Source organism: Tachyglossus aculeatus, chromosome 10 (genome assembly GCF_015852505.1).
Source record: "Tachyglossus aculeatus isolate mTacAcu1 chromosome 10, mTacAcu1.pri, whole genome shotgun sequence".
In the NCBI taxonomy this organism is placed as follows: Eukaryota; Metazoa; Chordata; class Mammalia; order Monotremata; family Tachyglossidae; genus Tachyglossus; species Tachyglossus aculeatus.
This window is the reverse complement of record NC_052075.1, coordinates 43,054,507-43,070,660: the sequence shown is the minus strand read 5'-3', so window position 1 is coordinate 43,070,660 and position 16,154 is coordinate 43,054,507. Positions and strand designations below refer to the sequence as shown.

The 16,154-nt window shown below is 53.9% G+C and overlaps 1 protein-coding gene across 5 annotated transcripts in view; it reads right to left on the bottom strand.

Moving 5' to 3' along the window:
• The window catches only part of CCDC136 (coiled-coil domain containing 136), a 37,763-nt gene extending 24,152 nt beyond the window's left edge, over positions 1-13,611 (bottom strand). For 4 of the 5 annotated variants that reach the window (XM_038752341.1, XM_038752343.1, XM_038752344.1 and 1 more), the window contains exons 1-5: positions 13,566-13,611; positions 12,120-12,227; positions 8,343-8,591; positions 8,044-8,118; positions 1,255-1,578 (exon numbers count right to left, since the gene is read on the bottom strand). In XM_038752341.1, coding sequence (XP_038608269.1) covers positions 1,255-1,578; positions 8,044-8,118; positions 8,343-8,591; positions 12,120-12,227; positions 13,566-13,611 — 802 coding nt within the window. Of the gene's footprint in view, positions 1-1,254; positions 1,579-6,733; positions 6,797-8,043; positions 8,119-8,342; positions 8,592-12,119; positions 12,228-13,565 lie in introns of those variants that run through there. The other variant, XM_038752342.1, reaches the window with a different exon arrangement.
• Between the last annotated feature and the right edge of the window lie 2,543 nt (positions 13,612-16,154).

The window sequence follows — 16,154 nt, the reverse complement described above, 5'->3', positions numbered from 1 at the left end:
CGTGAACCACCTACTACAACGCATAGCGTGGCTCAGTGGAAAAAGCACAGGCTTTGGAGTCAGAGGTCATGGGTTCAAATCCCGGCTCTGCCACTTGTCAGCTCTGTGACTTTGGGCAAGTCACTTAAATTTTCTGTGCCTCAGTTATCTCATCTGTAAAATGGGGATTAAGACTGTGAGCCCCCCATGGGACAATCTGATCACCTTGTAACCTTCCCAGCACTTAGAACAGTGCTTTGCACATAGTAAGCCCTCAATAAATGCCATTATTATTATTATTGTTATTATTATGCCAACATACTCGCTGTATCTCGATCTCATCTATCTTGCCCCCAAACCCTTGCCCACATCTTCCCTCTAGCCTAAAACTCCCCCCTCCTTCATATCCAACAGATGACCACTCTCCCCACCTTCCAAACCTTATAAAATCATATCTCCTCCAAAAGACCTTCCCTCACAACTTCTCATTTCCCCACTTTATTTGCCCTCCCCTCTGTGTCCCCTATACACTTAGGGGTATACTCCTTAAGCACACTGATATTCACCCCAGCCCCGCAACACTTAAGTACACATCTTGATACTCTTCCATTTCCCCTACCTGCAATTTATTTTCATGTCTGTCTCCCTGTCTAGACTGTCCTTGTGGACAGGAGCTAACCAACTCTATTGAACTATACTCTCCCAAGCACTCGTTACAGTGCTCTGTCCACAGTCAGTATTCAATCAATATTATTGACTGATTGAAGACACTGGCTTCAGAGCCTCGGGACAGCTAAGAAGTCACTAGACAAGAACGTTTCCTGTTCTCTCAAGCTGCAACCTGGGGAGGCTCTCGGAGATCTAGATGGCCGCACTAGGGTGCCCAACTCTGCCAACAGGGAAAAAAGATTGCCTTTAACTTTGAATCATATACCCTGTGGAGGACAGAGATGCTCCCAACACAGGCCCACTCACTCTCTGCCCGTCCCGCCACCAGGCTGGGTTGGGCTGGCCGGCGCTGAGCCGGGCTAGGTTGGACTGCCGTGTGACTTCGCTTCTCAGTGCCTCAGTTCTCTCATCTGTAAAGTGGGGATTGAGACTGTGAGCCCCATGTGGGACAGGGACCGAGTCCAACCTGTATCAACCCCTGCATTTCGTAGTGCCTGGCACATAGTAAGCACTTAACAAAGACCCCAGTTTTATTATTCTTGTTAGCATCACTATTTTATTGTTATTATTCCCGGGCCGGGCCTGGCCGGGGGGGCCCAATCCTACCTTGAAGCACGCCGACGTCGGTGAGGGCTCTGCTCTCCGTCCGCCCGCCGCTCTTCATCTGGATCTCGGCCCGCAGGGTGGTGATCTCCAGCTCGTACTCCTCCCGGGTGCTCTCGGTGCGGGCCAGCTCGGCCCGCAGCCGGCACAGCTCCTCTTGCAGGATGGCCACGTCCCCCTCGTGTTCGGCCGCCGCGTCCTCCGCCGCCTGCCGCAGGGCCTGGATCTCTTCGTGGGCCAGTCGCAGCTCCTGCTCCGCTTCCTGCAGCTCGCTCTCTTTCTCCTCCTCCAGGCAGGTGATCTCCTCCCGCAGGGACCGCAGCTGGCCTGCCGGGCACAGACGGGGAGGGAGGGCACCGTTGGCAGAGTCCAACGCGAGGCGGGTGCAGACAACCGCCCACCATCCAGACTCCGCCCCAGGTCCCGCGCTCCGGCCCGAGGCCCCCTCCGTTTCCGCATCCATCAATCCATGGAATTTACTGAGTGCCTTCTGGGTGGGCAGCGCTGTACTAAGCGCTTGAGAGAGTCCATTAGTCCTTGTTTGGGGGACTGGGACTGGTCAGGGACTCCTTGAGGCCTGGTCCCTTTGCCTGCTGTGTGGCCTTGGGCAAGTCAGTTAACCTCTCTGGGCCTCAGTTCCCTCATCTGTAAAATCTCCCTCCCACTTTGATTGTGAGTTTCATGTGGGACACGAACTGCATCCCACCTATCTTGAATCTAACCCAGCACTTAGCGCAGGGCTTAGCACATGCATGCATTCATTCATTCAATCGTATTTATTGAGCATGTATTGAGGGCAAAGCAAGGTACTAAGCGCTTAGGAGAGTACAATATAATAAACAGACACACTCCCTGCCCACGGTGAGCTTACACGGTAAATGCTTAAAACATACAACAATTATTAGTGATTCATCAGGACTGGGCGGTCATTCTCAGTCACGAAGACCATGACGGGGTGGAACATAGTCAGCTCCAAGTCCCCCTTGGGAGTTTTGGTTGCTGTTTGGCAGACCTGGGATGATTCTGGCGAATTGGGGCTCAGCCTGACCCAAATTCCTGAGTTTAGAGGAAAGACTTCTTATCTCAGGACAAAAGGGAGATAAATGGCAGCTGGACAGTGTCAGCTCACCGGATGGAGCTCCCTTTGGTCAGTGAGGCCAGCCTGGGGCCAGGGATTCAAAGCCCCTTGTCTCTGTCTGTTCCTCAGAGCCGGGGGGATAACTGGGACAAAGGGTGGGATTCCCGCCGGTGCAATGGAGCATCATCTCTGGCCTCGCCCCTGCGGGGCTCTGGGGGCACTTTCTCGGCTGTCGGAGTGGGCCGGATCGAGTGAACCGTGGACCACCCTCTGCCGGGGTCCGTCTAGGCTGGCTCGGGGCCACAGGCGTGGCGTTCTAGCTGGTCCCGTGCCAACTGGCTCAGAGAACCGCTTTGCCTTGAAGCCAGTTGGGAGGGGGTGGCCTGGCAAGTGGAAAGGAATTTTCATTCCTCCAAGCACCTACCCTTTCCATCGGGTCCTTAGGGGACCCCCAAGGGCCACGGGGTCCCGGCCCCCTTAACCAGCCCTGGAAGGTGGTGGCCAGGCCCTGAGAGATCGCTGCCTCCACCCCACTGAGGATGGTCAATTGTCTCTCCCGGGGCGCTAAGCCCACTTAACCACCACCTAATACAGGGAAAGGGCCCAGATTAGATTGTTCGCTTTTCTGGCAGGCTGTAAACTCCACCATTAGATTGGAGATTCCTTTTAGACTGTGAGCCCCCTGTTGGGTAGGGACTGGCTCTATATGTTGCCAATTTGTACTTCCCAAGCGCTTAGTACAGTGCTCTGCACATAGTAAGCGCTCAATAAATACGATTGATGATGAAGTATGCTCTCCCAAGAGTTTAGCCCAGTGCTCTGCTCAAAGTAGGAGCTAAATAAATACTACTGATTGATTGACAAAGAGGGAATCCAATTCCCATTAAGTGAGAAGTTATCTGAAGTAAACAGATTTTCCTCATTCTCCCTAAACCCAGAAAACCCAGAGTTCGTCTAAGAGGCTTGGGCTGAGAACCCCTGGTGGGCAGTGAAGTTGGCAGCACTGACTGAAAAGGGCAGAGGATGACATGAGATCTCCAGGTTGTTTCCAGCCCTGAACTCCAGACTCCTGCAAAGCCCTGCAGCAGGCTCAAGGCATCTTCTCCTACGACTCGCTGTCATCACTTAGATCTGCCCCGAACATCCTCCCTTTTCCTCATGCAACCTCCAAGTCCTGGGGAACCCTCTCTATTTCTCTGTTCTGGGAAGTCCCATTCCAGAGCGGGATTAGACTGAAACTGGGCTCACCCCCACCATCTTTCCAGACTTGGGAGTTCCTGGAACCAGGGGTGGGCTGGGAGCCCAACCAGAGGAGTAGATAGCAGCTCAGCTTGACGACAGGGAAAGGGAACGTTAAAGATCGTTTTTGCTATCTGGGCTGTTCTCTCCTCTTCACTCCAATTCCCTCTCTCTTCCCACCTCTATCCAGAGGGGTCTCTGAAAATCCCCCCATTCCAGAAGAAAACAAGAGCTGGGGAAATGGGGCAGAACAGAACGATGAAGCTGGAGAAGGGGCATGATTGAAGGCTGTGTGCAGAGAGAATATGGAATTGCTGTTCATCAAATCCCACATTACGAGCGCAAGAGGTGAGCCATTGAAGCCGCAGCGTGGTGGGTTCAAGGCAAACCGAAGGAAACACTTCTTCCCACAGCTGGAGGAAAGCATATGGAATTTGTTCCCATTGGTAGTCGTGCTGGCTGAAAATAACAGCAGGTGCGAACAAGCGCTCCATGCTGGGTTACTAGAGGGAAAGGGGGATAGAGAAGGAAAAAGAGAAGGAAGAAGGTAAGGCTGTCAGTTGGCATGACACTAAATGTCAGGATGGATGTTAAAGAGGGCAATCAATCAATGATGTTTACTGAGTGCTTACTGCGTGCAGAGCACTGTACTAAGCACTCGGGAGAGTACGTGGCCTGGTGGAAAGAGCACGGACTGGGAGTTAGAGGACCTAAATTCTAATCTTGGCTCCAACACTGCTGGGTGCCCTTGGCCAAGTCATTTAACTTCTCTGTGACTCAGTTACTTCATCTGTAAAATGGGGATTAAGACTGTGAGCCCCCTGTGGAACAACCTAATTACCTTGTATCTACCCCGGCGCTTAGAACAGTACTTGGCACACAGTAGGCGCTTAACAAATTCCATAATTATTATTATTATTACTCTAAAGAACAGCACTTAGCACTTAGGATAGTGCTTGGTACATAGCAAGTGCTTAACAAATACCAATTATTATCTAGACTTCTAGACTGTAAGCTCGTCCTCTAGACTGTAAACTCGCTGTGGGCTGGGTACGTGTCTACTAACTCTTATCAGTACGGCGTCCAGAGAAGCAGCGTGGCATAGTGGAAAGAGCCCGTGTTTGGGGGTCAGAAGTGGTGGGTTCTAATCCTGTCTCCGCCACTTGTCAGCTGTGTGACTTTGGGCAAGTCACTTAACTTCTCAGTGTCTCGGTTACCTCATCTGTAAGATGGGGATCAAGACTGCGAGCCCAAAATAGGACAACCTGATAACCTTGTCTCTATCCCTGCGCTTAGAACAGTGCTGGGCACATAGTAAGCGCTTAACAAATGCCATCATCATGATTATTATTATCCAGTAAGGGCTCAATACTACTACTACTACTACTACTAATTTTGGTATTTGTTAAGTGCTGTTCTAAGCGCTGGGGAGGATACGAGGTGATCAGGTGGGGCTGATGTGGGGCTCACAATCTTAATCCCCATTTTACAGAGGAGGTAACTGAGGTACAAAGAAGTGAAGTATATATGTATATATGTTTGTACATATCTATTACTTTATTTATTTATTTATTTATTTTACTTGTACATATCTATTCTATTTATTTTATTTTGTTAATATGTTTGGTTTTGTTCTCTGTCTCCCCCTTCTAGACTGTGAGCCCACTGTTGGGTAGGGACTGTCTCTATATGTTGCCAATTTGTACTTCCCACGTGCTTAGTACAGTGCTCTGCACACAGTAAGCGCTCAATACAATTGATTGATTGATTGATTGATTGAAGTGATTTGCCCAAAGTCACACAGCTGACAAGTGGCAGAGCTGGGATTTGAACCCATGACCTCTGACTCCAAAGCCCGGGCTCTTTCCACTGAGCCACGCTGCTTCCCCGATACTATTGATTGACTGATCGATCTACCCGACCAAGCCAGGTGCCTGGAGGGGGGGTGAGGCTGGAAACGGCTGTGAGGGGGAGGGGATCAATCAATCAATCAATCGTATTTATTGAGCGCTTACTGTGTGCAGAGCACTGTACTAAGCGCTTGGGAAGTACAAGTAGGCAACACATAGAGATAGTCCCTACCCAACAGTGGGCTCACAGTCTAGAAGGGGGAGGCAGAGAACAAAACATACTGACAAAATAAAATAAATAGAATAAATATGTACAAGTAAGATAAATAAATAAATAGAGTAATAAATATGTTCAAACATATATACATATATACAGGTGCTGTGGGGAAGGGAAGGAGGTAAGATGGGGGGATGGAGAGGGGGACGAGGGGGAGAGGAAGGAAGGGGTTCAGTCTGGGAATCAATCAATCGTATTTATTAAGCACATAGTAAGCACTTAATAAATGCCATTATCCTCATTTATTGATGAGCGCTTACTGTGTGCAGAGCACTGTACTAAGCGCTTGGGAAGTCCAAGTTGGCAATATCTAGAGACAGTCCCTACCCAACAGTGGGCTCACAGCCTAAAAGGGGGAGACAGAGAACAAAACCAAACATACTAACAAAATAAAATAAATAGAATAGATAGGTACAAGTAAAATAAATAAAAAATAGAGTAATAAATAGGTACAAACATATATACATATATACAGGTGCTGTGGGGAAGGGAAGGAGGTAAGATGGGGGGTGGAAAGGGGGACGAGGGGGAGAGGAGGGAAGGGGCTCAGTCTGGGAATCAATCAATCGTATTTATTAAGCACATAGTAAGCGCTTAATAAATGCCATTATCATCATTTATTGATGAGCGCTTACTGTGTGCAGAGCACTGTACTAAGCGCTTGGGAAGTCCAAGTTGGCAACATATAGAGGCAGTCCCTACCCAACAGCGGGCTCACAGTCTAAAAGGGGGAGACAGAGAACAAAACCAAACATACTAACAAAATAAAATAAATAGAATAGATATGTACAAGTAAAATAAATAAATAAATAGAGTAATAAATATGTACAAACATATATACATATATACAGGTGCTGTGGGGAAGGGAAGGAGGTAAGATGAGGGGGATGGAGAGGGGGACAGGAAGGAAGGGGCTGAGTGTGGGAAGGCCTCCTGGAGGAGGTGAGCTCTCAGTAGGGCCTTGAAGGGAGGAAGAGAGCTAGCTGGGCGGATGGGCAGAGGGAGGGCATTCCAGGGGATGTCCCGGGTGTCACTCACCGGAGAGGGACTCCATGGTGCCGGTCCTGGGGGGGGCGCCCCCCCCGGACTGCCCACCGCCCACCGCGCGCCCCCTGGCGGGCCAAACGGACCGCGCGCCCCCCTGCGGGGCAAGCGGGCCGCGCGCCCCCTGGCGGCCAAACGGACCGCGCGCGTGCGCACAGGCGGGAGGGCGGCAGGAGGCGCGCGGGAGTCCTGCTGCCCCCTGCTGGGCGGCCGGGGAAGCCCGAGCGGGGCCTCGGGGTTAGGCATCGCGTGTCCACGTGTCAATGCAAACCTCTCTCCCTGTGAGACGGCGGGGGTCGGCTTGCGCTCCTTGTAGATATGAGCATGGATTTGGGTGGACGGGCAGCCTTACTTCGGAATTATTTATACATTTATGCTCCGGGGACAGGTGGCCGTGTGTCAGCGGCGCGTGTATCAATGTGCATGACAGGGCCGCTCTCAGCCGGCGAAGCTAAGGGGTCACCCACAGACACAGTCCGCTGCAGCTATAAATACACCCGGAGTTCTGGCCCTGTGCCCCAGCGCCCAGGAGAGGGAGGAAGGGATGCTCAGACCCGATGAAAATCATGTGGAGGCAGCTACTGCCCTCCTTCCCCTCCTCTCCTTCTAGCGGCCTTTCTCCTTCTCCCCCTTTCTCTACCCAATCTCTATCCCTCCCCTGCTTCTCTCCCTCTTTCCCTCATCTCTCCTCTTGCCCCTTTGTGCTGTGTCCTTCCCACACCCAGGGCACACTCCTCTCCCCCAGCCCTCTTCTCATGGTATTTGTTATGCACATTCTATGTGCTGGGCACTGTACTGAGCAGTGGAGTAGGTACAAGCTAACCAGGTTGGACACAATCCATGTCCCGCACGGGGCTCACGGATTTAATCTCCATTTTTACAGATGAGCTAACTGAGGCACAGAGAAGTGAAGTGACTTGCCCAAGGCTGCACAAGCAGACCTCGGCTTCTTCAACTCCCAGGCCCGTGCTCTTTTCACTAGGCCTTGCTGCCCTCCCGTTGCCCGTCTCTTCCTCTGTCCTCTCTGCTTTCTTCCCTACTCTGTGTTGTTTTCTAAGGCGAGCTAAAGCAGGCGCTTCTTCCTCCTATGCTGGTTTTGCTGGTGGACGCCTACGCCACTCCTTTCCAGAGTTAGCTGCCCACGGAGGCTGGTCAGTGTGTGTTGTGGGGGCATTTCTGAGCTGCTGGCATTGCTTCCAGGAAGGCAAGAGATCATCCCCCACCTCCTCCTGCTCCATCTCAAGAACCCCGACTAGATTAGCAACCCCCGCCCCGCCATGTCCTCCCCCAAGGAAGCGGGTTACCTTGGAGTCTCTGTATCTGCTTGGAGAAGGTCTCTGCCTGCTGGGCACTGGCCATTCGCTCATCCTCCAGGAGTCCTGACCCAGGAGCAGGAGGGACACAGCGTGAGGTCTTCAGGATGGGTTGGCAGCCCCTCTGTCCCCCTCCTCCTCCTGCCCCCTCACTCCCTCAGACCTCTCCTCTCCTGGGGCCCGGCTCTTGGCACCCACCAAATGGGGAGAAGAATTCTGGTCACAGCGCCAGGCCTCTCGGTGGGAGGAGACCCCCGTGACCCCACCTCTGACCCCAACTCGCCCCTCACCTTGCAGCTCGAGGGAGTCGTCCTCATGCTGGCCGGCCAGGGCCCTGGTCTGCTCCAGCTCCGTCAGCAGCTGCAGGACTTGGGCCCGCAGCTCCTCCAGCTCCACCTCCGTCAGGTCCAGTTCCCGGGCTTTGCCTTCCTCCAGGGTCCCCACACCGTCACCCTCCTGAGGTAGCTGCTGCTCTTCTTTCTCCTCCTCCTCCTCCTCCTCCTCCTCCTCTTCATACAGGGCTGGCAGAATGGTTTCGCCTGGGAGGCAGATCTCTGCAGTATCAGGGCACATCCCCCAGCCCCATGCCCACCATCCCCCAGCCCCATCATCCCCTAGCCCCATCACCCCCCAGCCCCATGCCCACTATCCCCCAACCCCATGCTCACCATCCCCCAGCTCCATTATCTCCCAGCTCCATTATCCCCCAGCCCCATGCCCATCATCCCCCAGCTCCATGCCCACCATCCCCCAGCCCCATCATCCCCCAGCCCCATGCCCACCATACCCCAGCCCCATCATCCCCCAGCCCCATGCCCACCATCCCCTAGCCCCATGGCCACCATTACCCAGCCCCATGCCCACCCTTCCCCAGCCCCATGCCCACCCTTCCCTAGCCCCATCAATCCCCCAGCCCCATGCCCACCCTCCCCTAGCCCCATCATCCCCCAGCCCCATGCCCACTCTCCCCCAGCCCCATCATCACCCAGCCCCATGCCCACCCCCCCAGCCCCATCATTCCCCTTGTACATATTTACTATTCTATTTATTTTATTTTGTTAATGTGTTTTGTTTTGTTGTCTGTCTCCCCCTTCTAGACTGTGAGCCCGCTGTTGGGTAGGGACCGTCTCTATGTGTTGCCAACATGTACTTCCCAAGTGCTCTGCACACAGTAAGCGCTCAATAAATACAATTGAATGAATGAATGAATGAATCCCCCAGCCCCATGCCCACCCTCCCCTAGCCCCATCATCCCCCAGCTCCATGCCCACCCTCCCCTAGCCCCATCATCCCCCAGCTCCATGCCCACCCTACCCTAGCCCCATCAATTCCCCAGCCCCATGCCCACCCTCCTCTAGCCCCACCATCCCCCAGCCTCATGCCCACCCTCCCCTAGCCCCATCACCCCCAGCACCATGCCCACCATCCCCCAGCCCCATCATCCCCCAGCGCCATGCCCACCATCCCCCAGCCCCATCATCCCCCAGCGCCATGCCCACCATCCCCCAGCCCCATCATCCCCCAGCCCCTTGCCCACCATCCCCCAGTCCCACCAGCCCCATGCCCACCCTCCCCCAGCCCCATCAGCCCCCACATCCATACCCACCTTCCCCCAGCCCACGCCCACTGCCCCTCCATGCCCACTGCCCTGGCAGAGCTGAGCAGCGGGTGAGCACTGGCAGGCTCCCCCCGCCCCCTACCCCTCGGAGCACTCAGAGGGAAACTGAGACCTCTGACTCTTTTTGGAGTCCGAAGATTTAATGGTACTCGTTAAGTGCTTACTATGTGCCAGGCACTGGACTAAGCGCTGAGGTTGATACAAGCTAATCAGGTTTAACACAGTCCGTGTCCCAAACGGGGCTCACAGTCTTAATCCCCGTTTTACAGATGAGGTAACTGAGGCACAGGGAAGTTGAATGACTTGCCCAAGGTCACACAGCAGACAAGTGGCAGAGCTGAGATCAGAACCCAGGTCCTTCTCACTTCCAAGCCCCTGCTCTATCCACCGGGCCATGCTGCTTCTTTATTCAGTCATTCAATCGTATTTATTGAGCGATTACTGTGTGCAGAGCACTGTACTAAGCGCTTGGGAGAGTACAGTGCAACAGGGTTGGTAGAAACGTTCCCTGCCCACAACGAGCTTACGGTCTAGAGGGAGAGACAGACATTAATATAAATAATTTGTATTAGATCACTTATAGATATGTACATAAGTGCTGTGGGACCTGTGGAGATCATGTCTACTTCACCAGCGACCCCTTTCTCACGTCCTCCCCCTAGCCTGGAACTCCTTCCCCATCCATACCCACACTCTCTCCACCTTCAAAGGATTATTCAGGTCACATCTCCACCAAGAGGCCTTCCCTGACTAAGCCCTCTTTTCCCTGGCTTACTTGCCCTTCTGTGATGTCTACGAACTTGGAACTGTGACCGTTGTACATTTAATACTTCCCCCGTCCCCAACCCTGTAGCGGTTATGTATCTTGAAATAATATATTATTAATTATTTATTCACACGGTCTCCCCTCTAGACCGTAAACTCGTAATGGGCAGGGAACGTGTCCACTAATTCTGTTGTACTCTCCCAAGCGCTTAGTACAGTGTTCTGCACATAGTAAGCCCTGAATAAATATCATTAATTGATTGATCGAGGTGGTCCCCAACACCCAGGAGACATAGTCCTGCCTTGGTCGTCTGGAGTTTGGCCCGAAGATGTCTTGCACATACAGATACCTCCCCTTAGACCTGTGTCTCCCAGAGCCTTTTCATCCCATGACATCCCCGCTTCCTCTAGCTCCCCATCACCGCTTCACGGGCGAAATGAAAGATTGGCATTTTTGCTTGCAGGTGCTGTCATCAGTAGCGGCGGCAGCAGCCGTTCCGAGTTCGGCACTTGCAACCTCTCGGCGTTGCAGCCCATCTTTGAGGCTGGGTGGGAGGGGCTGGGGTTGCCGGGAAAGAAGGTCTTGGAGGGGGAGGATTCCGGCTCCCCCGGCCAAAAGACATTCGGTCCGCAATTCTCTGACATCATTACCCAACCCCACACCTCTCTTCAAATGGCTTTAGAATCTCAGCTCCAGCTGGACAGCAGCAGGTTAGGGAGGATCCCAGGGGACCAGAGGCCAAAATTCACCCCCTCCCCTAACTGGCATTTCTGGTGCTTTTACCGGGACTGGCAGAGCCGGGGAGGGAGGGAAAGGGAAGTTGGGGAGGTAAGGGAGAAGAGCACTGACCAGTCTGTCCTGGGGTCCCAACAGCAGGCAGTGCCATTGGGTTTTTTCCCTGCAGAGTAAAGCAGTCCTGCCTTAGAGGTCTCAGGCCCCAGACAGACCAGTGGCCCTACAAGACCACCTTGCTGGGACCGCTTTCCTTTATCCATCCCCTCGGCCCTCACTCCCAGCGGCTCCTCCAGCAGCCCAAGCTTTTGGGGGCCTCCAGATCCTTTCCAGCGGGTCTTCGAAACCGCCTCAGAGAAACAGCGTAGCCTAATGGAAAGAGCACGGGGCTGGACGTCAGAGGAGCGGGGTGCTAATCCCGGCTCTGTCGCGTGTCTGCGGTGTGACCTTGGGTGAGTCACCTAACTTCTCCGTGCCTCAGTTACCTCATCTGTAAAATGGGGATTCAATCCTCCCTCCTACTTAGACTGTGAGCCTCTTGTAGGACAAGGACTGTGTCCAAACTGATGGACCTGTATCTTCCTCAGCACTTAGAGCAATGCTTGGCACACAGTAAGTAGTTAACAAATATAATAATAATCATGACTCCCCTTCTGGCGGGGGCTCTCTGGGTACGACTTCTGAAATGGAACCCGGGATCGAAGCAGGGCTGGGTCTGCAGGGAGGACTGAACTTCAAGAAAGGTCAGTCAGTCAACTGCATTTATTGAGCACTTACCGTGTGCAGAGCACTGTGCTAAGCGCTTGGGAGAGTAAAATACAGCAATAAACAGACACATTGCCTGCCCACAACGAGCTTACAGTCTGGGCTGGGGTGGGGCGGGTGGGGAGATAGACATTAATATAGGCTAGGCAGAGGGAAGTGGGGGTGGGGAGGAAGGGGAAGACATACCATCCATGGTGGGTCCACTCCGACGGTCCAGAGCGCCCCAGCGCTGGGCTCTCTTCCCCTCGTTGCCCTCTGCTCCTTCACAGGATCCTGCAGTGGTCAAATCCAGTCCTGAAGACAGACAGGGGTGTGTGTGTGTGTGTTGTGTGTGTGTGTATATCTGGCATGACCCTCTGGTCTTGATGGGGAGAGAGGGTAGGGTGGCGGAAGGCAAGTGAGGTTGTCAGAGAGAGGCTGAGCTCAGGACAGCCATCCCGCCCAGGTAGCAGAGAGTAGGGGTCCTGGGCTCTGTGGGGCTTGGTGGGCCCAGCGGGGCTGAGAGTCTAAGGACATAGATCCAAATTAAGTCCTCATTCGCCCCCCTTTCCCTCCCCCAACTCTATCCCACGTTCTAGGCCGCTGTTCCCCCTGCAGCCCCCCAACCGGACCTCTGGTTTCCGTGGATCCAAAGCTGACTGACAGTGTTCTCTCTGGCTTATTTCTCTCCTGCTTGGGCACAGACAGCAAGGGTAGGAGTATATTTAGCACGGAAAGGGAGAGAGGGAGGAGGTGAGAGAGAGGGGGAGAAGAGTCGGGGAGCAGGAGAGGGAGAGATGATGGAGAGGGAAGAGGTAGGGGGAGGAGGAAAGGGAGGGAGGCATCCTCTCCCTCCTCCCCAGAACTGTAACTAAGACTCCTCTCCCCTTGTCCTCTCTCCTGTCCACCCCTGCAGCCTCTCAGGGGTTGGCTTTCTGGGTTGGGGTTAGATCACGCAGGCAGGGAGGAAGTGGGGGGGCTTTCTGGTGGGTTGGGGGCTGTAGAGGCAGGAGGGAGTTGATCTCCAGGTGGGGGTGCAGGTGGAAAGGCAGAAATGGGTGCCACCCCGGCTCCTCCCACCCAGCCAGAAACATCCCTCGGGGCCGAGCCCCGGGCCCATCGGGACTGGGGAAGCTCTTGGGTCAGAGCAGGTGGGGAGATTCCCGGGGAGAGGAAGGTGGGATGAGGGGAGCGGTGGGAAGAGTGGGGGAGAGTAAAGGAGAAGGGGGAAAGGGAGGAGGGAAGCAGGGATGGGAAGAGGGAGGCAGGGAGACAGGACGAGAGAAGAGTTGGAGGGAACCGGTAGGTAACGGAGAGACAGGAAGGGCAGGAAAGATGGAGATCGGGGCGGGGGGTGGGAGGGTAGAGACCGTGAGCCCGTTGTTGGGCAGGGATGGTCTCTCTCTGTTGCCGAATTGTACTTTCCAAGCGCCTAGTCTAGTGCCCTGCCCACAGTAAGCGCTCAATAAATACGGCTGAGCGAATGAATGAAGGGATGCAGAGTTAAGGACAGAGGGATGGAGAAGAAAAATAGAAGAGGGGGAGGAGAGAGGGATGGAGAGGAGGAGATCCGGGGGGCTGAGAGAGAGAGAGGAACTAAGAAGCGGGGGTGGGGGAGAAGAGAGAAGGAGGTGGGCGAGGCGGGCCCCTGACCTGCACGAGTCCAGCTCCCGGCCCCAGGCCCGGCCCCGGCCTCCATGGCTGCTTCTGCTCGCCCCGCGGAGCGCCGAAGCCGCAGAGCCGGAGGGGCGGGGCGGGGCGGGGGGCGGAGGGAGCTGACCAGGCCCCGGAGACCAGGCCCCCCACCCCCCTTCCCATCCCCCAGCCCAGCCCTACCTATGGGGTCCCCAGGGCCCCCGACCCCAGACCCCTTAACTCCCCTCTGCCTGGCTTGCCTCCCGGTGGGCATCATCCAGGCCCCCTCCCCCAGTCCCCTTAACTCCCCTCTGCCTGGCTTGCCTCCCGGTGGGCATCGTCCAGGCCCCCTCCCATCTTCAACAGTGCATTGCACAGAGTAAGCGCTTAACAAATACCATCATTATTATTAACCAGGCCTGCCCCCCTCTTGCTCTCTGGGGGCGGGGCGCAGGACCATCAGCCAGACCCCCTGGGAGCCAGGACTCCTGAGTTCACACGAGGGCTCTGCTTCCGAAGGGCAGCCAGAAAGAAAGAAAGAAAGAAAGAAAGAAAGAAAGAAAGAAAGAAAGAAAGAGAGAGAGAGAGAGAGAAAGAAAGAAAGAAAGAAAGAAAGAAAGAAAAAGAGAAAGAGAAAAAGAGAAAGGCATTTGTTAAGCGCTTATTAGGTGCAAAGCACTGTTCTAAGCCCTGGGGGGATACAATGTGATCCCGTTGTCCCACGTGGGGCTCACAGTCTTAATCCCCATTTTTAGAGATGGGATAACTGAGGCCCAGAGAAGCTAAGTGACTCGCCCAAGGTCACACAGCAGACTTGTGGTGGAGCTAGGATTCGAACCCATGACCTCCGACTCCAAAGCCCGGGCTCCTTCCGCTGAGCCACGTTGCTTCTCTAAAGGGGCAGCTTCTCTAAGGAGCAGCAAGGAGGAGTGAGAAAAGAGGGGCTGTCTTGCCTGGAGGGCCGGGAGCCAGGATAACTGGGTTCTGCATTCATTCATTCCATCATATTTATTGGGCACTTACTGTGTGCAAAACGCTGCACTGAGCGCTTGGAAAGTACAATTCAGCAAGAGACAATCCCTGCCCAACAACGGGCTCACAGCCTAGAAGGGGGGAGGCAGACAACAAAACAAACAAAGTAGACAGGCATCAGTAGCATCAATATCAATAAATAGAATTATAGAGATATACACATCATTAATAAAATAAATAGAATAATAAATGTGTACATATATACACAAATGCTGTGGTGCGGGAAGGGGAGATAGAGCAGAGGGAGGGAGTCGGGGAGATGGGGAGGGGAGGAGGAGCAGAGGAAAAGGGGGGTGCAATCAGGGAAGGCCTCCTGGAGAAGGTGAGCTTTCAGTAAGGTTGACCGCTCCCCTGCTGCATGGCTCCTGATGAGCGATGTAATAAATAATAATAATATTTGTTAAGCACCTACTATGTGTCAAGGACTGTTCTAAGAGCTGGGGTAGATACAAGTAATCTGGTCCCACATGGGGCTCACAGTCCAAGTAGAAGGGAGAACAGATATTGAATCCCCATTTTGCCACTGAGGGAACTGAGAGCCAGAGAAGTGAAGTGACTTGCCCAAGGTCACACAGCAGGTACATGGTGGAGATGATAATAATAATAATAATAATGGCATTTATTAAGCGCTTACTATGTGCAAAGCACTGTTCTAAGCGCTGGGGAGGTTACAAGGAGATCAGGTTGTCCCACGGGAGGCTCACAGTCTTAATCCCCACTTTACAGATGAGGGAACTGAGGCACAGAGAAGTTAAGTGACTTGCCCAAAGTCACACAGCTGACAATTGGTGGAGCCGGAATTTGAACCCATGACCTCTAACTCCAAAGCCTGTGCTGTTTCCACTGAGCCACGATTAGAACCCAGGTCCTCAGTCCGCCACCCTTAGCTCAGGCGGAACTCTTGCTCCTCTGGTGCAGCCAGCTCTGGGGCAAACCTTTGCCATAGCTGCCTTCTATGGAGCAAATGTTTCCTAGTGACTCCTGGGGGAATGCTAGGGGATCTCAGCCGGATGGCAGGCAGATTGGGTGTAGGGGAAGGATAAGGAATGCACTTGGGACCAGGGCTGGCATCTCAGGGTCTGGAACTGAGCAGGGGTGGGGGCGTGATTCTCTCCCCCACGATCATCTACAGCCTGAAGCTTGTCAGAGAAATTGTTTCTGCTTGCCCATCCTCAGAGCCTCATGCCCAGCTGTTGGCTCCTTTAAACAGCTCCTCTCTCACACCCCTACCCACTGCCTCCCCTCCCTGACCCAGTTATTTTGGCTCTCTGTTTCTTCCTGGGGCCCATCCCCACAGCCTATCCCCAGGGTCCAATGCCAGGAACCATCTTTAGGTCCATCCTTGGGGATATATTCTGGGGTCCACTCCCAGGACTCCATTACCAGGGCCCATCCCTGGAGTCCATCCTGGGGTCCATCCTTGGGACCATCTTTGGAGTCCATCTCCAGGGTCCATCCTGGGGCTGATCCTGGGGTCCATCCTCAGTGTCCGTTCCCAGAGTCCATCCTGTGGCCCATCCCTGGGCTCTGCTGCAGGACACCTTTCAAATCATGGCCCAAAAAGACTACCAAGTC